The 26,693-nt window shown below is 42.1% G+C and overlaps 1 protein-coding gene across 2 annotated transcripts in view; it reads right to left on the reverse strand.

Annotated features, from left to right (window-relative positions):
- The window catches only part of atp2a3 (ATPase sarcoplasmic/endoplasmic reticulum Ca2+ transporting 3), a 71,336-nt gene that overhangs the window by 23,317 nt on the left and 21,326 nt on the right, over positions 1-26,693 (reverse strand). For both annotated transcript variants that reach the window (XM_049592877.1, XM_049592876.1), the window contains exons 4-8: positions 19,552-19,656; positions 16,988-17,126; positions 8,186-8,266; positions 7,910-7,995; positions 7,063-7,527 (exon numbers count right to left, since the gene is read on the reverse strand). In XM_049592877.1, the coding sequence (XP_049448834.1) occupies positions 7,063-7,527; positions 7,910-7,995; positions 8,186-8,266; positions 16,988-17,126; positions 19,552-19,656 (876 nt within the window). The remainder of the gene's footprint in view (positions 1-7,062; positions 7,528-7,909; positions 7,996-8,185; positions 8,267-16,987; positions 17,127-19,551; positions 19,657-26,693) is intronic.

The following is a 26,693-nucleotide window of genomic DNA, read 5'->3' on the forward strand; positions in this document are numbered from 1 at the left end:
CAAACGATATCCTGAAATGAACATTACTTGAATCAGCAGCACAGGTCTGCCCTGTTATTCTCTTTTTACTGATTTTTCATTTTATTTTGGGATGTACCGTCCCTTTAAGAAACTTTCAATATCTCAATTCTTAATCTCACAAAGGTCATCAGGTTCTCGCAATATAACAGATCAACAATGATTACTCACTTCTACTAAAGCACACAGAACACACACAAAGCAGGGCCTGAGGAATAAAATAAAGTTGTTCTTTCTTCTGTGGTCAGTTTCTCCTTCACTATCTGGTCTCCAAGGAAACAAGGCACAGTGTGATCCATGTGACTCAGAGGTAGTGGCACAAGTTTGTATTCTTCTACTCACTTCCCCTGTGCTGTGTGTGGGGATGAACGGTGAGTAACCCTTTTTATGTGCGCCGTCTCTTCATGTGTGTGTAAAGGGAAAAGGGAAGTCAGGATACGGAGGGGAATCCCTGGAAATCCTGCGGATACGGGGATACCCCCGAGGCAACAGAGACGCATGTTGCTATCAGGGCCGCTGGCTGGAGACCAGTCCGAGAATAAGCACAGATGGATAAGCCTGGGCAAACATTCATGTGGGCATTTAAACCTCGACACATAAAACCCTATAAAAACAGAGCGGCGGTCCGAGCATACAGGGAACATGAAGAGGGACGAGTTAGGGAACCACCAAAATGACTATCTCCAGGAAACAGCAAGACAAAAAAAAAAAAAACCCTGCAGAGCGGAAGTTTGATTTGTCTGTGTGTGTGAGTGTGTATGTGTCCCCATATCTCCCAGCAGAGAGCTGAGAGCAGCAGGCCGGGGAGTACAGGTGGAAGCACAAGGTCAATATTTACCAGCGACAGCCTGCCTCGCTCTCTTTCTGTCTGGGAGGGTTTCGGGGGTTGTGGTGAGATCACTCCTCCGCGTTCCTCCTGCTAGAGGGAACTCCCTGCCACTACGCATTAAACACACAGATGCTCCACGTCATCTTGGGGAGCAAGGGGAGGGAGGGGCTTTTATGCAGCAGTGTCTGCCGTACAGGAAATGCACAGTCCTCTGATGTTAACTCCATTTTGAAACAGCACGAAAATAAAATGGATACAGAGATAATAGACACACAGGAGGTCATATGAAGGATAAAATCATTTTTCCTGTTCTGTCCAAGCACAGCTCGAGCACATGTAGTCTGCAGGACAATCAGCTTCTGCATTAACCACAGTCTTTAAATATCATGACTATATGACTTTGAAAACCACTTTTTTTTAGCACTTATCAGGGAGTGGTGCAGGAACGAGTCCTAAAACCTGAATATGAGTTAGCATTTTAGCACTTCTGGTTCCCTTGTCTGGAAGTCAATGTTTTATTTGAATGGGTTTTTGGTTAGATGCCTGAAATAAGATCTGTGGTTAATACAAGCTTGAGAGACTTTCACATTTTGTTCTACCACATAAAATACATCAGTATATACCGCATTTGTGAATTCTGAAGCTTGCACACATCTTTAAAAAGGCGGTTGCTGACAAGTGGCTAAAAGAGAGAACTGAACGTCATCACACCAAACACGACTTGACAACCGTCTTGCTGTGGTGACAATGAAGTCATGTTTATAGCCTAGTGTTAGATTTTTACTTCTAGCGATTGCATTTAGGCTTCAAAAAACATAAAAATGGTGTTCATTTGTGAAGATCATCTACTATAGATCTTCATATTCCTGAAAACAAGATCAAACTTGGAACTGGAGTTGGACTGGGTCCATTCCAATGCCAGGGTTTCCCCAGGCATTCATTAATTTCTGGCGCACCGCCACAATATCAGCATTTGCCACCTCAAATTGATTTTCTACTTTTCAAGTGGGGCCGTTCACTCAGGGCACTGCTGTAATTTTTAAAGGCGACTGTTGGGTTATCCACAGCACCACTCTGTCTCCTGGCAAAGTGTAGTGTAGGCAAAGACAGAGCAGCAGAAAGCCAGGCGGAGTGTAAGTAAAACTTAACCATTCGTTGATTTATACAGAAATAGAACACTACATTTCTTAAAACAGCAGTGCTCTAATTTTAGAGTTTTCTATTGTTTTTCCAGCCTACCTTAGAAACCCTTTGCCTTCCCATGGAAACTACACACCCAGCAGTCCAACTCTGGGCCCGTGTAACAGTGGCAACAGAGTTTGCTTTCACTCATCTCTGCAGCAGCTGCTCCTCCTCTAGTCCATCGATCAGATCTGATCAGCTCAGATCAACCTGACCACAAACTCATTGGCTAGATGATCAATTCTCCACCCTGTGACTCAGACTTAATGAACTGCTGCTGATGGGGGAAAAAAAAGAATTCCAACTGCGCTGTGTTCGGGGACCCACAAACACCCCCGAATTGAGACGATGAACACAGAATGTTCACAAAGAGACGCTCAGACGGATGACAGCTCATTGACGGCTGACAGAAGCTGCAATGACTATGATCAATCAGTGTGTGCAGTTAAAACTTTAAAGTTAAAACCACATACATAGAGAAGTAACAACAGCAGAGCTCTCTGGTTTGACCTTGGCGAATGGTGTTTGGTTTTTATCTTCAAGGTACAATGTCAAGATTGCTGCGTTGCAAATTGTCTACCTTTTCTTTTTACATCAAATTTCACGCTACGAACTGGGATGGATATATGAGAGGGTCGAAGTTCAAGGCACAACGTTATATCGAAGTAGTATGTCCCACTATTCATACTCCATGCAACAGTACGAACTTTGTAAGGGCAGCTGCAGTACTTACTGATAGTACAAAATAAAAAGTATGTGATTCAAAACGCAGCTTCAGTCTAATTTGGTCACATCTTGCTATGGGTCTAAAGTTTGTGCATTAATATTTTAAACACCTGATCTGAAAATTCACAGTGTCAGCTCTGGTCACACGTCTGTGTTATAATCACCAAGAGAGAATGTATTTTAGAAAATCAGTAGCGAATCCTCAGGAATGACAATTGTTTTTTAGACTTTTTCACAGACATTTAATTGCTCAGAAAGTAAATACGTTCTGTCACTTTCAAAGTTGGCTGCAGACTGTTTTGTTTGTGAAAATAGGTGAAAACAGGACTTTCAAAATATATTTCTGTGTCTTTGTTTTTAAATTCATTCTTAGGATATTATTAGTCTCTCTTTTCTGAAAATTTACTTACACATGTCGGGTTCTGGTGGGGTTTAAATGTGGCAAATTCTGGTACTTTCTAGATCAATACTTTGTGATTAAAGGGAACATATTATACTTTTCCTTATTATTATGTATAAGGTTACAGTGTTAGATGTTTATTTTAAACGTGGCCAAAGTTTCAAAGAATGAGGTAAACATATGTAAAAGTAATCAAAAACCATAAGGATTGTCAACAGGTTGGAGATTACACACATTTTTTGGGACTGTCCAAAATTAAAGAATAACTAGAAAGGGATTCATTCACAGATACTGGCCATTTTAAACATGACTTACCATTAGACCCATTGTTTTTTATTAAAGGCAAGCAACCCCTGATGGAGCAATGAATTAGATGGATGGATGTATCTTCTTTCACTGATGGCCAAAAAAAGATAACTCTATCTTGGCTGAAACCACTGCCTCCCACATTCTCTCAATGGCAAGACAGGTTAATGAAAGTGTACTCAATGGAAAAAATAACAGCAAAACTCCATGTAAAGATAGGTTAGACAGGTTTTTGATTCTGTGGGCTCCTGTAATTACATATATTAGGTTACAAAGGTCAAAAGTAACTTATTGTAAAGCCCAGTTCAGACCAAAGATTGGCCACAAGACAAGTTGAAACAGGCAACTACTTGCAATGCGCCCTTCTACAACATTCTTAAAACCTACCGGTTCACACCAAGTCAACTAGTTGAGACGTATCATCTCTAGTCAACAACTCTCTGTACCTCTCCTCTGTTTGCAGCTTTTCAGTCTCTTTTTTGTGGCTGAATATAATTTGTAGCTTCTTAGAATATGAATGAGGATAGCGATAGTGAGAAACTGGCTACAGCTGCATTTGTAACAGTGATGAAACGGTGAAAAACAGATACAAAACAAGAATAAGATGGACTGTATTCATGATAAATACGCCACAATAATAAAAGTCAGCAGCGGCAATTAATCAATCGGTCAATCGGCTTGAGTCGAGCTCAGACGACCAGTTCAAACCGCTACAACTTTTCTCTGCATCGTTCTGGAGACATTGTTTGGTCTCATCGCCAGTTTTTGGCCTGATCTGGGCTTAATGTATTTTTATTTTATTTTACTTTTTTTTTTTGGGGGGTGGGGGGGCTTTTTGGAGACTCTTTCTGTGGATGTACGTGTTGCCATGATTTATAATTTGTATGTTCATTTGCCAATCTGTGAATGGTTAATTTTTCCTTACTATTTTCTAGGGTTGGGAACGATTTACCGATACGACCGGATATCCGGTTTGACAAGCGAGAAATACGGCTACGTCGGTAGCAGCCTCCTCAATCGATACCGAATCTGCCATGAATCCTTAGATGAATTGACTGTAGAGTCATGGATTCGGGTATCGCGAGACTAGCAATCGGCTGACTGACTTTAACAGTTTGCATCTCGAAAACAACGCGAGAGCCGGCGGCATGCTCCGTAGCAGGCATTACTGACAATGATAATGGATGTAAACATCAGCACCAGCTTGACCGGTGGAGCTGAGGAACAGAAGCTGGCATGTACTCCTTCAGATATTTGAATTCATTTATTAATAATAAGGCATTGTACTGTATATCCCCCTTTCATGTCATATGTTGTCACGTTATGTGTTATTGTATTATTTTATACCTTTTGCTGCGGTGTTTGTTATTGCTGTGGTTGTCGTATGTCTATCGGTTATACGTTTATATTGATATGAAAATATAGAAACTTTTATAATTTCTCCCTCATTTCAGATCATGTTCCCAATGAAACATGTCCGGTTGTGGAAGTTTTGGTTTGAAGTATTAACTGGTGATTTTAAATGGTAGAAAGTGCCAGTATGCTCCATTACAATCGTTCCCCTGCTGCCATGACAGACAGTTTGGATCAGATACCTGCTGGAACATGTCTGGTTGTGTTTAGAAGCTTATACTGGTGTTTTTTCACAGTTGAAAGTGCCACTATTCTCTATTACAGTCATTCCACGGCAAGACCAGGAATTGCTGACCAATCGGAGCAGACTGCGCTTCTTCAGGAGGGGGGCTTAAAGAGACAGGCGCTAAAACAGAGCATCTCAGAGCGAGAGTGAACAAAGGTTTTCCAGTGCAGACAGTATGAGGGAAATAAAGTGTTTTTTGAATATTAAAGCATCTAAACATGTTATAGCAGAAATCCAGAATACAAGTATGAACCTGAAAACGAGCAAAATAGGTCACCTTTAATTAATAACTAATAACAAGTGTCCAGATTCACTGAATGAGCTGCCAACACCGTCCGCTGAGGTCATTAGCTGATGTGAGAGGGGAGATCGAGGATGTAAGGACAAGAGGTGTTAACTCAGATTAGGTGTGCGTGTGTGTGTGTGTGTGTGCGTGTGTGCGTGTGTGCGTGTGTGTGTGTAGAGCTAGAGCCCTGAACAGGAGCCAAGACAAACAGGAGCTATGGCATTTACTCTGTGCTTGAAGCAAAGAGAGCATACACATACAACCACACACACACTAACAGACAAAGGAAAGGGTGAGGCCGTGTGCTACATAACTACTTGTGAATAGTTGTGGACAAGATCTTTCAGTGCTTGTTGTCTGATGTAATTATATATACACTATTTATACCCCGAAACCTGCAGGGAGTGTTCAGGAGGATATAGATCACTGTATTGTGTTTATTCAGGCGACATGACATTTTGGAAAACCTGTGTACAGTATGTGTGTGTGTGTAAGTGTGAGCTGATCAGGTGATACACTGTAGTGCTGCAGGTTCATGCCAGCTTGTGCTGCTCCACCAGCAGTTATCTCAAACTTGCCAGCTGGAGGTAAACATTACAACAGCACAAGGATTTTCCATCCAGCACAAAAAAAAAAAACACACATGGGGAAAAAAGGAAAAATCTAAAAGACAAATAAAGTGCAGAGATTGGGATCGATAATGAACAGCATACCTCTACAGCACTTTTCAAATTAAAATTCCCAGAAGGTTCTTATGAAATGTCAATCAAACTACTGCTCTGAACCAGTTCGGCTTTTAAATGTCACAAGAAGTGATACTGTGATCCTGAGTCGATGCCAGAATTCTTAAAATGTGACCGTCCTCATATTGTTTACAAAATTACAATACCAGTGCCCTTAAAGTGATACCAATATCGTACTTAATTCCAGAATGGGGATGGAGTGGCGTGTAGTATAGCCATACTTCTGTTTTGATGGCATCTCGGCCACTGTATAGGTTGTAGCTGCTGTTGAGGGAAGGTGAGAGCTGGTGAGAGTCCGCCTATTCACATGCCCACATTGAAAGGGCTAGCTCACACGTCAACATTATCTAATGGGTTTATCGACAGAGTTGAGTCATTGCGGTGTCGGTGTGAGTTTGTTGGGACTGTTTAATGGCTCAGTGTTGGATGTTAGCGACTGCTGCTGTGTTAGCTCATGAAAACTAGTTAGACATTGACCTTAACTGGGAAGAGAGCTTCAGAGATGGCAGTTACTGAGTTTGCTGATCCGGTAGGGAGTTGGGACGAACCAGGATCAGACTCCATGATGCAAAAAGGACTGAATGCAGGTATTGCTTGATTAAATATTTTTAGCGACTACTCGGTACTGGGTTATTTTGGTAGATACCTTATATATGAACATATATGAACAAGTAGCAGAAATGAGAGTAGTAGTACTTTGTGTTCGAGGCAGATCATTAGGAATTAATGGTAAAACTAAAATGTAATTTAAATGTTTTGAGTTTTGTTATTTACCATGGTGTAGAGTAAGTTATCGGGAAGTATTGAGGCTGAATTTCACTGGTATTATAGAGTATGACACGCCTCATTCAGCCATATTAAAGGAATGAAATAATACATTGGTCTGTCAGCAAAACAATACAACAAACACTTAACAAAAACCAGGTCACTTACTCTGCAGACGGACATCTGGTTGGTGGTGAGGGTGCCCGTCTTGTCGGAGCAGATAACGGAGGTACATCCCAGCGTCTCTACTGACGGCAGACTGCGAACAATGGCATTCTTCTTGGCCATGCGGCGTGTGCCGAGTGCCAGGCAGGTGGTGATGACGGCGGGCAGCCCCTCAGGGATGGCGGCAACAGCCAGTGCCACAGCAATTTTAAAGTAATAAATAGCCCCTCTGACCCAAGAGCCGCCGTGGACGGGGTCTCCGAAGTGGCCGATGTTGATGACCCACACAGCCACGCAGATCAGGGAGATGACTTTGGAGAGCTGCTGCCCGAACTCGTCCAGCTTCTGCTGCAGCGGTGTCTTCTCTTGTTCTGTGGCAGCCATCTGATTACGGATCTTACCGATTTCTGTGGAAACGCCAGTAGCAACGACCACTCCTATGGCACGGCCTGCTGCAATGTTAGTGCCCTGAGAAAGAGAGAGACAGTAATGACTCTGGAGAAGTGAAGCAGGAAAATGCTGGAGACTGAATACTGGAGAAGCTTGATTTTCATTTCTCTGAGTTGGTTATAAAATCATGACCCCCTGTCGTCAGCTACCACCACACATGAGCTAGCTATGAGTAGAGGAAAAGTCTGCTAGCAGCCAGGCTAAATTATGATATGTAGAAGTGCTTAAGCTTATAATGGTGACTAGGAAAAAACAGAAATGATACAACCGTTCTGAGAACAGCAATAACTTTGTTCAACTACATGACCAAAAGTCAGGGTGGTTCAGTTTGCCTATAACAACACCAGCCTCTGATATGAAGGCAGAAGATAAACAGCAAGCTGCAGGGAGATGCACGTACGGAAAACAGCATGTTCTTTTTGTCCTGGTTGACAGCTCTGGGGTCAGGAACAGGGTCAGTGTGTTTGATGACGGACACAGATTCCCCTAAAGGAAAAATTGCAAGAGAAAGTTGTACAAGATTAGATCTGGAAGTGTGACAGGTAACTGTTTGAGCAGTGACGGAGCCAAACAAAGTTACACTCACAGCCGAAAGGCGTAGAGAGTGACATCACAGACACAACAATTTATCTTCTTAATTCATGCAGTAAAGGAGCATGCTCGATTGGGGAAATACCTGTGAGGATGGATTGGTCCACTCGCAGGGTGGTGGACTTTATCGAGGTCACTCTGATGTCAGCAGGCACCTTGTCACCAACTAAAAGATAAAAGAAAAAAAATAATTAGGCTGGGATTACAAACAATATATTAGATATATTAAAATACTTAAAAGAATTGCAAGTGTTTCAAATTAAACAAGACAGAGTCTGCAGCCATGAGGCTATACTCGCTACTTGCTAGACACAGTGGTGCTTTAAGCCATATGTTAACATCAGTACTGGAAACTAAGATTAGATTAGATTAGATTTAGCAGGTATTATGTTCACCATTTGCATTATCTTAATTGTCCCTGTGAGCAATTTTACAGCAGTCTTTCCAATAGTTATTGAGACATTTCACTCAAAGGAAAGGGCAGGGGCTTGTACATCATTTGGGAACAAATGTCTGTACAATATAGAAAAGGCAATTCTTGGACTGCTAATAACAGGTAAAAAGTAGCACGCACATACCCAAAAAAATTTTTATGCTAGGTGCTGGACCAAAAGGTAAGTATGAAATAAAAAGATGAAGTCCGCACACCAGAAGCTGCTCCTTGCACAATTTATTCATGCATTGTAGTTGTGACGTTTCGCCCTTCATCAGACAATGTCTGATGAAGGGCAGTTGCCCGAAACGTCATTTAATTCTTGGACTGCTCCCATAGTGCCTGTGTCCTTATCACATAGAAACATTGCATTCTTAGGATTTTTCCATGCTTTTTGTTCCAAATAAGATAAGATAATCCTTTATTCATCTCACAGTGGGAAAATTTGCAGTGTTACAGCAGCAAAGGGTCAGATAGTGCAAACAGGACTGCAGTTCAAAATAACGAGACACCTGAGTGATGAGAACTAGGATAAATCAGATAATATTCTATCAATAAAATAATCCACACATTGTTAATTGGCTCCCGTTATTATAAATGCAACATTTCGGTCAGATAGACCTCATTAGACATTAGCTACTTCTCCACCCTTTACTTCAGAAACAGTCTGGTGTCACTTTAAAGTGTTCTGTGTGACATATTCAGAGAACAGCAAAAAATACTCTCAGATGACAGTGAATTTTTGGATAGTGTTTTCAATGTTTCTACACTTTTCATTTTACGATTACAGATTGTCATTTACATCCCATGCCACTGACATTTTACTGTCTCGTAGTCGCGGACGCTTTTGCTACCATTTCATCTCATGATATGAAGCAGCCTACTTCATTCATGGTTCTAAAGATGTCCCTCACAACTAACAACCCCGTCTTCTTCACATGAACGTGCTCGTGGCTAGATGAAAACCCAGAGTTGAATGAACTGGTTGATAGCCAGCTTTGTAGTATCCTGGGTAAGTTGAACTGGCTTTGCAGTACAGGCCTCAGGTTAAATATAGGGTTGCAGAGGTATACTGATTTCAAAGAACAGCGTGACATGAAAGCTGATGGTTATCATACAGTGAATATTTGCTTATTGACGATATTGAAAAGAAAAAAGGAAGCTGATGGAAAAATCTCACCTTTTAGTTATTTTCAAAAGGGAGACTTTTTAGACATACTTCCCTTAAAAAAAATGGTTTCAACTTTCAATTGTAAAAATAAAACATTTGCTCAATCCCAAAAAAAACTTCACTTTTCATTCCTTTAAGGCTCATTCTGACCGATAAGAATAATAATTCTAATGCCGTGATACCCTGAAATCTTCTGAGACGGTTATCACATCATTAAATCTCATACTGCTGTAACCCTAGCTAAATAAAACTACAAAATAAAACATTTTGTGCTAATTCACTGAGTAAGTGAACACATTGCCCTGCTGTTGGCGCTCAAGAAAAAGATCCTTAGAAGACAATCTAGTCCTTAGAATTTATCCTATAGAAACCTTGAATATCTTTAACAGATTTTCCAGCCACACAACCTATAGATCTCAAGATATTTCCCTCTGAATCACAAATGCCAACTCGCTTGTGGCACCAGAGGAAAGATCAGGGGATCTTTAGATGAACAAGACCTTGTCCTCTGTGGACCATGAATTTTTGTACAGGATTTCAATCCATCCAGTAGGTGTTGAGATATTTAAATCTGGACTAAAGAAGTGTACCGACAGATCAATATTGTATTCCCCATAGAGCCAAACTGTTAGCATGGCTAAAAAATGAGCAGAAACACATCGTCCTGCAGAAGACCAGATGAACATGCTCTCTGAAGGTCTGACTTACGTTGAACCCCTCAGGAGTGCATCTGCAGGTGAACACTGTTACACCCTATCAAATGTCCGTGTTCAAACAATAAATCCTTGAGCAAAGAATCAGCGGTGGGCTCGGCCAGAGCTCGAGCTGCAGCCGCAGGTAAACAACGGCTCGATACAACCTTGATGGAGTCACGTAGCTGTGTTAAAATGATTGATTATTTCCTCTCCCCTTTGTTCTCTTCACTCTCTCCGCACACCACTTCCTTACATATGTCAGACATAAAGTACAGATGCATTAAATCTACTAAATGCATTTCATCTTCTGCACCACAGTCTTACTGTCTGCTTATTAAGCCTGCATATTAAACTCGTATTTCATAGCTAGACCATTATAAGTATCTACTGCCCCAAAACAAAATGGTTATTGCTTCTTCTTTGTCAGAGCCAGACAATGAACTGGAAATGTTTTCATATAGCAGGACAGGGCCAGCAGGTGAAAAATGGAGTGGGAAAGACAGATGTAATATTATTCATTTGTTTCTTTTCAGCATGACAGACAAGGGAGGAGACCTGATCATTACTTTATGTAATAAGCGTCTTATTACTGCAAAGTCCTCAGCTATCAGGCTTCTCAGCAGTGGATCGACTGCGGCTTTTCAACATGAATAACATCAGACATCTAGTTGAATTTCTGCTCTTCCTTGTTCACGTACTTCTTTTGTACCAGCACACTTCACAGTGAAAACTTTCCATCTCGCCCTGATAAGTTTCTGTGTTTATTTCTTGATCTTTCTCAGTTTCTCTCAGAGCTCCATCATCAACTCTTGACATTTGCTCAATGTTCTGAGACCTCGAGGGGAATTTTTCACAGTGTTAACCTGACGGGGACAGAGATAGGGAGAGAGACAGAGAGAGATTAAGAAGCCACGCTGTGTGTGTGTGTGTGTGTGTGTGTGTGTGTGTAGCTGAATAGCCTGTGCTTCCATTTCTGTATCTTTCTACATTTCTCCGTCTGACACCCATGGGTTGTGATAGAACAAGAGTGGGAGAGGCGGAGGGGGAGAGAAGTGTGTGTTGTGTTTGTGTGGGAGACGGCTGGGGGCTACAGGTTCACTGTAGCAGGACTGGCCGAGGGCAGAAAAGAGAGGCTTTTCAAACGCCTACCCACAGATTCCTGTTCCCCTATCCACTCTCTGCCACGGCCTCCCACAGACACTCTCCATCTGCTAGAAGAGAAATGTATCCTCATACAGCCACACGGATGTTAGATAAGCAGTCTATTAAAAATTAGAAAGTTACGATTATTCTTTGCATTGAGGACCAAAAAGAGGCAAAAAAAAAAAATATGAAAGAGGACCTGGTTACAAGCTTTGATGTCCAAAAACACTACATTTTCATCATATTGTCTGTGCTGGAACACCTGTATTCACCCTCTGTATTAAACCCTCCATTTTAGCGACTGTTTCTTTAACCCCCTCTCCCGAAAAAACCCAGTCTGCTCTGATTGGTCAGCATTTGTGGGTCTTCCGTCTCTGCACCGTCCATGCAGCCAGGGAATGATTGTAACAGAGAATATTAGCACTTTATAATCGCCAATTAATGCTTCAAACCAAGGTCACCACAACTGGACATGTTCCATTAGGAATATAATCCAAAATCATGAGGGAATTACCAACATCAGCAACCAAGATTACATGTTTCCCTGATGTTAGCACGTAGCTACATGTAGCAGTGTACTTGCAGCCCTAGAATGATTGTAATAGAGTACAGCACTACAAAGTACACTTTCTACTCTGACAAAACAATAAAAGCTTCTAAACCAAGCAGCAAAATGACCCAAAATACAGGAAATGTACAATTTGCAATCAACATGTTCCCTCATGTTAGCATGTAGCTACACAAGCAGTATACTTGCAGCCAAGGAATGATTGTAACAGAGTATACAGGGTGTCTACGAGTATAAAAAAGTTAGAACATTTTCCCATTTCTTATAGCTTGCAAGGTCCTAGTTTAATGATGCAGACTCATTATGTGTGCATTGAGGGGGTGAAAATAGGGGCATTGCATACATACAGGTGTGTCGAAGTCTGGTACCCCTTCGAATGGTGTTCACCTCCTGTTAAAATTCTGTTTGCTATGGTACCAACACCAGAAATTATATTGGTGATATGACAAAGAAAAATAAAGACCCATTCAATCTGACTTTAAGACAATTTAAGACATTCTAAGGACCCGCAACCACCGTGGTATGGCGGCACTTTCTACCCTGAAAAATCAACGGAAGCTTCTAAACACAACCCTAAATGGAGGGTGATTTGAAATTAGGGAGAAATAAACAACATCAGCAACCAAGATTACATGTTTCAGTGAGGTTAGCATGTAGCTACATGAAGCCTCGTATGTAAAATAAACATTTGCAGCAGTGTCCCTGAAGCTGATGGCCATATAAAGAAATCCGTCATGAGCCAATGTCATCTTGTCTTGTTGGAAACAGAGTATTCAGATTGGTCTGAGGCCTGAGGTTTTTGCTCACAGGGATTACTTTAATATTAGTTTACCTCATTATTGGAAACTTTGGCCACGATTAATATGAACATCTGTCACTGTAACATTACATGACAGAAAATGAGGAAAAGCATATAAGGTCCCCTTTAAAAATTGTCATCTGCCTCAGAATTCATGAATAAACTGGAACGTAGCACATTTGATGAAAACAAACGAGGAGGTCAGCTGGTTTGGACAGACGGAGTTCTCCTTCCATTTGGTAAACCTGGACTCCAAACAAAATCTGTTGCATAATATACTGGCAAAGGGGTCTTGATTCACGTGCAGGATAACCGTGACTTGTGAGTGGGAATGGCTCGGTGCAGGTTTCCATCTCTTCAGGTCCTGTGTAAACCCTGTAGGAGTTCCTGACAATCTGACCGCTGCAGTCACTCCATTTAAATAACCCAGGAAAGTTCCAGTGGAGGCGAAAATCACAACTGTGTCGTAACCGTGGTTGGCATCGCCGGCAGTGTACCTACAAGAAGGCGGTGGAAACTTGAGTAAATATATTTATGTTCTTTTCTCTCCTCAAAGGCACTTGTGGTCAACAGTGTCCTTTTCCGATACCTCCATACTGTTTATTTTACCCCCTAGCATCCAGTTCCCATGGAATAACCACCGGCTAATGTGAAGTCCAGGAAAGCCTGGGAAATCAGTGGAGGAAAGGAATATATTAATTTGTTTTCTTTGTCACCATTATCCCTACATGTTTCAGTCAGGAGATCTGACACACATATTTTCTAAGTGAGAAAAGTGCGTGCTGCAGTTCCCTCCTGTTTACCCCTGTTTAAAACTGCTTAGCAACAAAATTATGTCAGGAAGAATGAAGCTACTTAATACATGACTGTGTGTGTTTTACAAAAATGCAGCAGTGTGCATAACACCACTATCATACCTCTTCTTTAAGTAAACACTGACAGTAAATTCTGCACTTAAAATAAGATGGAATAGCTTTGCCTAGTCTTCAGCAGAGCGTTTCACACTTACATCTCCAGCCAAATAGTCTCACCTCCTCTGCCATATACGGTTAAAGGACAAATGATGGAGTGTGACGTTGAACTCATGAAGAAAAATTTGTTTTTCTCACACGCCTCTGTGGTGAGCGAAAAATCCAGACACGGTGGGAGTTCTTGATGAATTGAAGTAAAAGAGGTTTGCATGTAACAACAGCAAAACTATATCAAACAACTCATGCAGTGTCATCCAACTCTCATTTATCCAGTCATATGCTCAGTACCTCCACAACAGCCCTTCCCGAACGCGAACATAACGGAAACTGTAACTTAAGCAATGTTTTCTTCAAAGCCAGACTCTGTAAATCTGTAATTTTATCTCACTGAACATGGGAGCTGCTGGTCAGTTTGTTTGAGTTGAGTTGAATTGCAGCATGTGTACTGGCATGCTGCAATTTCTGCACCCTCAAATCCATTGTTAGGTGAACGTGACGACTACTATAGTACGGAAACTGATTACATTGTTCCACTGATCTATTGTTTTCGACGTAGACTTACTGAAGGCATACTCAAAGGCAAGAGCTCAAAGGCAAGAGCAAACTCATGGGCAATCTGAGCATTTCTTTTAAATTTTGAACAGCATGTAATAAGGTGCCTGTCAGAAGATGTGGAAATGTAATCTGACCAATCTGAAGTGACAACGTCATCATGTCAGGTCAAGGTGCAAGCGTCAGCTCATGGGTCAGCTAACCTTTTGGAGAGACTGGACAGTCTGAACAGGCTGACAAAGACCAGATAATTGCCAGGACAGCAGCTCCGGAGCTGCTTTTTAGATTCATAAAAATATCTTTCATGCAAGGGACTTCCACTGTGGGGGCATTGCCATCAGGATGGAGTTTTATAGCAGCTAATGATGGGGCGGCAGATGAGCGGACGCTATACCCACCGGGGACGTGAGTGGCTTCAGCAAGGACAACTGGCTGTCCGACAGCATTTAAAGTACATATTAGAAATTTTGGCACATGCAGTCCAAAAAGAAATCAGGTCTGAGGGGAGGGAGCGCACATTTTTTGGATTACTGAAAACAATAACAAGCCTACGTCTGAGCAGTTTTCCTGTAGCTCTTCTGCACAATCGCGAAGATAAGTGTTTGAATTGTATGCTTATGCAAACTATGGATAAGTAACATTTGTTAACATGTAGCTGATATGTTGCAACTTGAAGTTTCCTTACGCCTCAACAATGCTGTGGTTAACACGTGGTTAGGTTTAGACACAAAAGCTACTTGGTTATGGTTAGAAAAAGATCTTAAAATACCCTCTTTGGGTGGTACGGTCACAGCTAGAAATGTTGCTGATGTCTTGCTAAAAAAACATCCAGTATATTGTTTACAGTTGCACAGTTGCTGGCAGCTGTTTATCCTAAGCATGTTCACACACATAGTCGTGTACATATATATATGTCAGCACCCCTTCAGTGAAAATATGTTCCAACACACATGTCCTGAGCAAAGTTCAACTTTTGGAACATCGACTGCATGTCATGTGACAACAAAGAACCAGTCACAGCTGGTAGATACCTTCCTACATAGAACTGTATGATCTGTCCCACAAACAAAGTATTTTAACTTATCACCTCTGATCTCCAGATTTCTGAAAAGTAAGCTATAACACGGTGGTGGTAACGTTCGTTCAGCATGCAAGTTTTTTTTTTCACAAATTCAACATAACATAAGGTGAGTAACTGACAAACAAATGATCATTTTGTGGGTGAAGTATTCCTTTTAAAAAAGTCTAAAACCACGCTGAACAAAAAAAGTGGCCCGTGTTGTTGCCTGCCCCTCCTTTCCTCACAATGGGACAACCAACACAGCAGCAGCTGAATGCCAGCAGTAACATCAGATCTCTTATTCAAACAGCAGATGGTTCATTTTAAGTCGTATCTGTTCCCTGCTCCACACCGCCATCACAGGTGTCGTTAAAACCTCCACCAACACCCTGTGAACTTCAGCGTCACTAAGCAAGCCAAACAGGCCACAGAGCGTTGTCATGGTGACACCGTTGGTGTTGATGGTGACGCTAGCGGTGGTAGAGGAATAGTCATTTTAGTGCTTGATAGTTGCTACCTGTGTGGGCTTGTCTGTGTGCTCACACGTGTGATGGAGGACACCGGCTGTAACAAGCCCAAATTCCAAGAAGTGCTACCTGTCACACACACACACACACACACACACACACACACACACACACACACACACACACAGCGTGGTTCTCATTTTTCCACCGAAGTACTATAAACTAAACTCTCTGTAAAAAGGCAGGGAAACGATTTATCAAATGGTGGTGAGGCTTCACTGTAACCATCGCAGCATGTATAATCTCACTCCGTGCTGTGATTATGAATGAACGAGGTGATCTCCCACATCCTGAGCTCTCCCTCCTTTCCCACACATCGCTCTGAGCCGCCTGAGACGAATCGCTAGCCATGCGGGGCCGAGGATTACACTCTCACAACCGGTACATGTTGACGGCGAAGTGATCTCCTCGGTGCTGCTGCTGCATGTGTGTGCACGCCGCTCGCACATTAACTCTGGCATACACAGATGTTCTGGAACCAGAGTGACAACAAGACTATTTTTAGACGAGGGCTGCCCACACATGGGCGAGTTTACTTCAGGGGAATTGTGTGTGTGTGTGTGTGTGTGTGTGTGTGTGTGTGTGCGCGCATGTAACGTAGGGGGAGTGTGAGTGAGCGAGAAGCTGACAAACATCCAGCAGCGTCCAGGTGGTGAGACTGAGAGCATGGAAAGCAAAGGGAAAAGAGGGGGAAAGCTGTGGAAAATTAAACTGGGCCTTAAATACAAGAGGTGACCACAGCCACTTACACACACACACACAAACAGACACAACTGGAGAGCAGCCCTGGCACCTGCACATCCAGAGAAAAGACTCTTATGTAATCCAGTCTGAGATATTCCAGCAGTGTTTCCAGACTCATGAATGGGTGGCAGAGGCTGTGTGAGTCTGTGACAGCAGTGAGAGTCCACCGGAGGTAGACAAAGCGTAAATTAGTCTCAGTGAATGACAGTGAGAGTTTGGCTTACCTGCCACCTCCACGATGTCTCCTGGGACGATGTCTCTGGCTTTGATCCTCTGGACAGCCTTGCGGTTCATGCGGTACACCTTCCCCATCTCTGGTTCGTACTCTTTCAGAGCCTCGATGGCGTTCTCTGCATTCCGCTCCTGTGCAGAGAGAGAAGTCAGTTTTTAAAATTTCTTTGTAAATTGACATTTTACAAAAAATACTGTTTGTGCTCTTGCATTAGCAGCTTATTGTGGGTTACATACTAAAAGAGAAGGAGCTGCTGTTGAAAAAGAAACTCTTAGAATGTGTACTGAAATGTTTGTAGCTGATTTGCTTTGCTTTTCTGCTGTTTTTGGTCCTTGGACGACTATGCTTTATTATCAAGAACTACTACTATCATAAGGGCATATTCTCAAGTCCCTTTTTTACATTTTGCATTTTGCAGCTTTAATCTACATTTTGTCTACTTTTTTTATTACAATAGTGACTATTTCCAGGGGTAAAAGTAGGCCGGTACGGTTAAGTATTCCAAACCACTAAAAGATTCAGTGCTGGTATGCAGTACCAGGAAGTAAAGCTGCAAATATTAATGGATTGGTTCTTTACTATTAAATTAATCACCAACTAATTTGATTATCAATGCCCACCCTCCCATCTCCACTCACTGGTTAGCTAACTTTGGCCATTCTGCACAGCGCACCACCCGGGTCTGGTGCGAGCTAGCTAGTGGCGCCGCTCATTCACAACTACATGGTACATAAAATATTGTGTCCACTCTCCAGTCTTCCCACAGATCGCCCTGGTGAAAAAGTGGTTTCATTTTGAGCCTCAAAACCCCTATAACATTGTTAACTATGTTAGCACCACTACTCGTGCTGACACTGCTAACAGAGCTAAGAGTGATAACATAGGTAACAACGCTTAGGGGGTTTTACAGCTCAAAATAAAGCCGCTTACTCACCGGGGAGATATGGGTGGAGACCAGGGGGTGGGCACAATGTTTCCACAGCAACGCCATTGGGTCAGGCAGGCGTTAAGTGCCAAATCAACAGCGCTGCTAGCTAACTCCCACCAAACCCAGGTGGTGGTGGCGCACACAAATTAATTAATTTGCGTTTTCTAGAAAGGTATGACTCCCTACCTTATGCCCTACTCTCTCTCTGATTAGTTAGTACCCGTTGCCTTTGTTGGTTGGATTGGTTAAGTTTAGACAACAGGAGTGAGTAGGGTGTAGGGTGGATCATTCCTTTGCTATCCTACCAAATGCAAATGTGCATGGTGCGCAGTGCAGTAAACTTACGAGTGGTAAAATAAAATTACAGAGAGACAAGCGTAACCAGTCAAAAAAATTCTCTGTGGTTAACCAATGAATGGTTAACACCCCTAGTTATGAACAAAACAAGACAGTTGATGATGTCATCTTGGGCTTTGGGAAAAACTCATTGACATTTTTCACAGTTTTTTTTGACATTTCATAGACAGAACAACTCATCAATTAACCAAGAACATAACCCACAGATTAACTGACAATAATACACAATGACTTCACTCTTAGAAACTATTATTTTTTATGTGTCAAATGTTCTAAAAATTCAAGACGGACTTATGAACTGTTTTAAACTGTTGTTGATGAGTTTAGTTTTAAATGTTCTTTAAATGGTGTGATTTTGAAAGTTTTGTATCATTCACAAATTATTCTGCGGCACCCCATACTCCACTCCACACCATTTAAATAAATCATTTGCTAGACATGATGCCAAGTGTTTCTTTCTCTACCATACAGGTGTTAAATAATTGAATGCATTTGTTCAGGGATGCATGAAGTTGCAGGTAGGAGGAGAACAGTATAAATGTACTTTCACCCCTGATTATTTCCCTTTACTAATATTATTTTTATGTTAACACATTTTAATTATATTTTACTTATTTATTTACCTACAATTATTAAATGTCCTTTTTTTTCCCCTCACTTAAAAATACCGATATTGGATTTATATATAATGCTGACATTATCATCTGTTCTTTAGCCTGTTTTATTTATATGGTTATGATGAAACTGGTTTGTATCATGGAGAACAAAGTATGGATGAAATTACTCAGTAAGAAAAAAGTATTTAAAAAGAAATGGTGGAGAGTTATCCACTTGTTCCACTGCGTCCTAAACTCAGAGCAGAGAAACGCGCCTTCTTTCCCTAAGTGTCAGTGGACGCCTTGTCTCTATTTTTGACGCTTGCATCAAAAATTCCTGCTTTCCCTTCAACACAAATGAACCGAGGGGACGTTTTGCATCAGCTCCCTGGTTTGTTTATGTTTTGACTCGGCTGCTCCGGTATCGACAGCCTCATCTCACTGCAACGTGCTATTAGAAAGGACAGATGTTGACATGTGGTGTCAGTTTGAAGCACACGGGGTAAAAGACGGCAAAGATGAATCCATGTATCCTGCAACAGCTGGTGGTCAGGATTTTTTTTACTTCTGTCACTGGTAACTTTGTAACCATGTGAACTCCTTGTGGAAAGAAACAGTGTTACTTGTGTGTGTTTTAATGATACACAGAGACAAAGGATATAGAGTGTATCTCACCTGCCAGACCCCGATAACAGCGTTGGCGATGAGGATGAGAAGAATAACAACAGGCTCAACAAAGGCGGTGGTCGTCTCCTCTCCCTCCTCAAACAGGGCCAACACCTGCATGAACATACAGCACACTTAACATTAGCAGACATGTTATACTGCAGCTCAAGTCCCATGCTGGCTCTGGGAAGCCTTGCTCTGAAACATTTTTGGGAGAAAAAAAAAACTTGACTGTTATTGCAGGAAAATCTGTAGAGAGAAAATCTACCTCAAACAGTGTTTTGACAGAGGAGATGCAGCTTAGCTGCATTGAGTGTGTGTTGGCTTTAGCAGTGGTTCCCAGCCTTGCTATTTGATGTACCCCAACAGCCCTATCAGATGAACTCAAATACTCCTTTCTCTCTCAGCCAAATGTGCTCACATCACTCTTGATTTTATTTTAAAGTGGATGTTGGATTCAGTGTATGGAACTATTCCATTAGGGTTTTGTTTACAATTGAGGGTGGAATGGAGTGTGAGATGAATCGGCGGTTCAGTGCAGCATCTGCAGTGATGCGGGTACTACACCGGACTGTCATGGTGAAGAAGGAGCTGAGCCAAGAGGTGAAGCTTGGCATTTACTGGTTCATCTACGTCCCAACCAGGGCCACCCCTCCCTAAACGCAGAACACACGCTGTGAGTCGGGCCTCATCTTCCATGGGGGGCCATATTTTGCGCGAGGGGACGCATTTGCGCATTTGCGCAATGGATGCGCACATGCGCTACCGTGAGGCGTGCGTAAAATCAGCTCGAGGAAGGAGAAAAGAGACCTGACCACCCATGCGTCGCTGCAATGATTGACAGCACTCCACATCTGAACAATCAGAGGGGTGCGCTGGCAGGCACTTGCAGAGCTGCAGCAGGTGAAGAGTTGTCGACATGTCGTCCAAAAGAGCCTCAGGAGTATGTGCGGGGTTGGGAGGGAGGGCAGGCTCCACGGAGGGGGGAGACCCGAGCCTCGGGGGTATGTGCGGGGCTGGGAGATCGGATGCTCCCAGAGAGGGGAGAGGGAAAAATATAGCTAAATAAGATGAAAATAGAAAAGAATGTCTCTGTATTTTATTTCTGTTTTCAGTGTTTAATTAAGGTGGGAGAGGCGGAGGGCTGAGGGAGATCAGACGCCTCCAGAGAGGGCAGAGGGAGAAATATAACAAAATAAGATTAAATAGGAAAAACCTGTCTCCCTCTTTTATTTTATTTTCAGTGTTTAATCAAGGGTGGAGGATTGAGGTGGTGGAAGTTACTTTCTTTTGATGAGTAATTGATGGCTATTTGTGACTCAGATTTGTTTATTTATTTATTTCAGTTTGAAGTTATTTTTATTTAATATTTATTTATTTTAATTTTTTATTTTATTTGACCCATACTGCCAAACTACTGTATCTACAGTACATTTGTTATTCAGTCAAGTTAAATGGCAAGTTGTTGTACGGTCATTTTGTATCTATGATACATTTGGGATGGGGGCCTCCAAATAAAATTTCGCTTAGGGCCCCATTTTGGTCAGAGGCAGCCCTGGTCCCAACACACACCTATGTTAGTGAGTTCTGGGTAGTGACTGAAAGAATGAGACCGCGGCTACAAGCCGAACCGAAATGAGTTTCCTCCGTGGGGTGGCTGGACTCAGCCTTTGAGATAGGGTAAGGAGCTCGGACATCTGGAGGGAGCTCGGAGTAGAGTTGCTGCCCCTTCACATCAGAAGGGGTCAGACGATTTGGTTCGGGCATCTGATTAGGATGCCCCTTGGGTGCCTCCCGTTAGAGTCGTTCTGGGCATGTCCCAGTGGTAGGAGGCCCCAGGGCAGACCCAGAACACATTGGAGGGATTATACAGTACAGGCCAAAAGTTTGGACACACCTTCTCATTCAATGCGTTTTCTTTATTTTCATGACTATTTACATTGTAGATTCTCACTGAAGGCATCAAAACTATGAATGAACACATGTGGAGTTATGTACTTAACAAAAAAAGGTGAAATAACTGAAAACATGTTTTATATTCTAGTTTCTTCAAAATAGCCACCCTTTGCTCTGATTACTGCTTTGCACACTCTTGGCATTCTCTCCATGAGCTTCAAGAGGTAGTCACCTGAAATGGTTTTCCAACAGTCTTGAAGGAGTTCCCAGAGGTGTTTAGCACTTGTTGGCCCCTTTGCCTTCACTCTGCGGTCCAGCTCACCCCAAACCATCTCCATTGGGTTCAGGTCCGGTGACTGTGGAGGCCAGGTCATCTGCCGCAGCACTCCATCACTCTCCTTCTTGGTCAAATAGCCCTTACACAGCCTGGAGGTGTGTTTGGGGTCATTGTCCTGTTGAAAAATAAATGATCGTCCAACTAAACGCAAACCGGATGGGATGGCATGTCGCTGCAGGATGCTGTGGTAGCCATGCTGGTTCAGTGTGCCTTCAATTTTGAATAAATCCCCAACAGTGTCACCAGCAAAACACCCCCACACCGTCACACCTCCTCCTCCATGCTTCACAGTGGGAACCAGGCATGTGGAATCCATCCGTTCACCTTTTCTGCGTCTCACAAAGACACGGCGGTTGGAACCAAAGATCTCAAATTTGGACTCATCAGACCAAAGCACAGATTTCCACTGGTCTAATGTCCATTCCTTGTGTTTCTTGGCCCAAACAAATCTCTTCTGCTTGTTGCCTCTCCTTAGCAGTGGTTTCCTAGCAGCTATTTGACCATGAAGGCCTGATTCGCGCAGTCGCCTCTTAACAGTTGTTCTAGAGATGGGTCTGCTGCTAGAACTCTGTGTGGCATTCATCTGCTCTCTGATCTGAGCTGCTGTTAACTTGCGATTTCTGAGGCTGGTGACTCAGATGAACTTATCCTCAGAAGCAGAGGTGACTCTTGGTCTTCCTTTCCTGGGTCGGTCCTCATGTGTGCCATTTTCGTTGTAGCGCTTGATGGTTTTTGCGACTCCACCTGGGGACACATTTAAAGTTTTTGCAATTTTCCGGACTGACTCTTGCCATAATATGAATTTTAACAGTTGTCCAATAGGGCTGTCGGCTGTGTATTAACCTGACTTCTGCACAACACAACTGATGGTCCCAACCCCATTGATAAAGCAAGAAATTCCACTAATTAACCCTGATAAGGCACACCTGTGAAGTGGAAACCATTTCAGGTGACTACCTCTTGAAGCTCATGGAGAGAATGCCAAGAGTGTGCAAAGCAGTAATCAGAGCAAAGGGTGGCTATTTTGAAGAAACTAGAATATAAAACATGTTTTCAGTTATTTCACCTTTTTTTGTTAAGTACATAACTCCACATGTGTTCATTCATAGTTTTGATGCCTTCAGTGAGAATCTACAATGTAAATAGTCATGAAAATAAAGAAAACGCATTGAATGAGAAGGTGTGTCCAAACTTTTGGCCTGTACTGTATACCTCGTCTGGTTTGGGAGGGCCTTGGGGTCCGCTAAGAGGAGCTGGAAAGTGCTGCTGGGGAGACCTGGCCCCTGATAAGCAGATGAAAATGGACGGATGGACTGACACAAACGACCAAACCCATGATCCTCTTCAGGCTTACAACTGGTGGAGATAATAACAATACAAAGTGCAGGGGAAACAACAGGGCTATGGGCCATGTCAACACCTAATGTTAATGTGTTTCAGGGGACTCTACTTGTTGGTAATTTTTTAAAAATCAGCGAGCTGCTCTACCGTCTCTCTATGTTCAACCCCTGGCACCTGCAGAGGTAGTGTATTCCCTAGTTATGAATCACTGGTGTATAGACTGCAGTAACCCGCTGACCTCCACAGCCAGGAGCAGGTAATAAAGTGCAGCTAAGATCAGGAGAGATCCACTCACAGCCTGCTCTGTTCACAATCCAGGCACTCGATAGAGAAAGGCTGGGAAATGTCCAGAGGCTCTAGGCTTGTCTCTCTGCAGTAAATACAGTCAGAGGCTGCAAAACATTTCACACTGGAAATGACTGCAAGAGCGAGATACTGCAGAGCACCGGGAAGCTAACATCTCTCACATCCAGCAGGCTGTGGGCATTCAAGGGAAATACAATTAAATGACACAGTTCTAATTAGTTCAATATACATTTCTCTATCCACTCAATAGACTGTGTTATTCATTCAGTTTTCCAAGTTCATTCATAGTAATAAAAATGGTCAAACTATATTAAAAGAAGTGAAGGGTATGATTTAAAAATTAATTCTGAATAAATTCTCAGATTAAAAAAAAAAAAGGTAGGCAGCCTAATGTCATTGAGACGATGCCTACAATGACAAAGGCAATAAAAATAAATTAAACCCCGCAGGAAACTGGATCATTGGGGAAATAAAATCAGTGGGATTACACTGGATGAACTGAGCTAATTTTAAAACATTGTCATTCTGATGAAGCCCAGTTTTGCAGGAGTTCAGATCCAGTACACCAAAGCTCTTGGACAGCAGGAAAATCACACACAAATTAACATTTGCATACGGATTTGTGAGATCTCCTTCTTTCTGTGCTGCAGTGTCATTTTGGGACGACGACTACCATGTCTGTCCTGAGATCTGAGATGATGATTATGTAATGTATGTGTATGACAACATCGACTAAATTTACAGATAGCATGTAGCTGGTGATTTAGAATCATCTCATTTTTAAAGTTCAGTTTCTAGCCTAGGGATGTCAGTGGTTAGCCAGAAATCAGTTAACTGTCAAGAATACTTTCAACCGGTTACACATAACGATCTATAGGTTAATGTTGCTACTCTTCAGATTAATGCACTTCGCACCACCCCGGGTGAGGTGGGGGCTAGCTAGCGTTAGCAGCACCGCTTATTCAACCATTTCTGCTAGTAGTGCCGTCCTGACCCAACAGTGTTGCTGTGCAAACAATAGCCCCATTTGCACCAATAACTTTCCGTTACCGTACCTTTAAAACCAAAAGTAGCCCCTACAGACATGTACCTAAACCACTGGGGTGTTAATCACCAGTTTCATCACAATACGATATTGTATCGATTCCCTTGACAACGATACGATATTTGCCGATATTACAAAGTCTGCCATGATACAATTTAGATTCCATGCAATTTAGGGGCTTGCGATCGCTATGAGACGATATTATATAATCTTTTAAGGCAACGGAATACACAAGAAGCTGCCACCCCTTCATTTATTTATTTTGCTATTAGCCATAAAAGACAAAAACAACGCATACATAATCTAAATAATTGTAACCACTTAAGTGCAGTAAAGTTTTCTTCAAACATAGATAAAACAAAACATGGGATAAGTTAACCTTCAGGGCTTTCTGTCAAAGAGACCTTACTGGAAGAAACCTTTTTATTTTAACCTAAACCATCATCTTTTTCCTTAAACTTCAGAACTATCTGTCTTAAAGCCCTGAAGGCAAACTTCTCCCAACAGCCATAAAACATTTAACAAAAGTATTAAATTCAGCTTGGTCACGTTCTTTTAGTCTGACACTGGTAAAAGAGAGGAGCTAATGTTGTTACACCACTACTAGACTATAGATCCCTTTAGGGTTTCCACCGTAGACAGAACTCTTAAATGTCAGCAGGGTTGTTGTCATTCACTGTTTCATTCCATCCAGCTTTTGCTGGATTTCCTTTTCAACAGTGATACAAAGGAACATTTTTAGAAAAAAAAGAAGAGGGTAGAGTGAGAGTCTCTCTCCATGGGATATTTAAAAATAGCATGTTTATGTATTGAGTCACTGTCAGGCAAGAGCAGGGGCGTAGCGCTGCTGGAGCACAGCAGAACAACACTCTGCCATGTTTTTTTTTTCTCCGAGTGAGAATTAGAATAAATGCAGTTCATAGTCAAGGTAAAATTCATATACATTTGTCAAATACTTAAAGATCCAATCATCACTAAATCATATGTCATTGAAGAGAGACAGTAAAAACAAATGGAATGGTCAGAGTTGTCACACTGACATTTAAGGTGTGTTGACTGACCACGTCGTCAGCTCATCCACTGAGTCACATTACAAGTTAACGTATCACCTTGAAAGTTGCCGGTAGCAATCTATCTTTTCCTCAGACTATAGCTGCTGATAGAGGCAGCAAAACATCCTTTGAGTTTATAGTTCTAGTTTACCAATGTATAAACAGTGGTTACCTAAACTTCAAAACCAGTCACAAGTAAGCCCTGAGTAAGAGTGACAGTTCTTTATTGACCAGTCAATGGACTGAAATGTTTCTAGCTCTACCTTTTAGTACTGGATCAGTGTGCTAGGTACCCAAACACAGAGGTGACCAAAAATGGGGATGGGATTAATGATACCACTCACAACTTTTCACAATCGAAATGTAAAACTAAGTGTTTTAATGTGTTCTGAACCAAACTGAACTGAACCAAACTGCCTGGTGGAAATGGGGAAATGGTGACACTGGAGTGCCAGACTAAACATAAAAGGCCTCTTTTATTTCACTTCTTTTTTTTTTCTTAAAATGAACCAGTTAGTTACCAGTTAATGGGCCTTGGACTATCAAAAGCAAAATCAGACAAAACTGAGACCCCTATCCTGGACATAAAGTTGGCAACTCACACTGTCCAGCTGTGGACGCAGTGTAGTGAATTTTACTCAAGTTGTTACTTGTTACTTTATGTGCAGTAAACCCAAGTTCCCACAAACCAATGACAGAAAGACCACCATTGCCCCAGACATCTAAAAATCAAGCTAAGGGATCAGTTGCACTGCCAAACCTGAATCTGGTGACAGTGGCAAGGATATCAGCAGCTCTTAGCAATGTCAAGAATTGGGTTTTTCCGATTACTGACTCCTTGAGACATCATCTTTCAAGAGAGAATCGTGATGTATCCAAGAATTGATTTCCCCCCACCCATATGAAATAATGTCAGCTTTTAAACTAACATGCTAAATTTGCTCACTTCATGTTTCCTTTAGACATCCGGCAGACAACATAAGCCAAACATTAGCATTCATTTGGAGTCGTGTTCCTGGTCATCTGATAAATGCAGGTCCAAATTTCAATCTCCTTTGGTGGCTCTTTGTCTCCATGACTCTCTGAGAAAAATATCTGTCTCTTTAGGTGCGAAATGCTCAACTATGTCCACTAGCTAGTCAGTAACTTCATCGTTGCCATACCATTGTTTTAA

This window comes from Epinephelus fuscoguttatus, linkage group LG12 (assembly GCF_011397635.1).
Source record: "Epinephelus fuscoguttatus linkage group LG12, E.fuscoguttatus.final_Chr_v1".
Lineage (NCBI taxonomy): Eukaryota > Metazoa > Chordata > Actinopteri > Perciformes > Serranidae > Epinephelus > Epinephelus fuscoguttatus.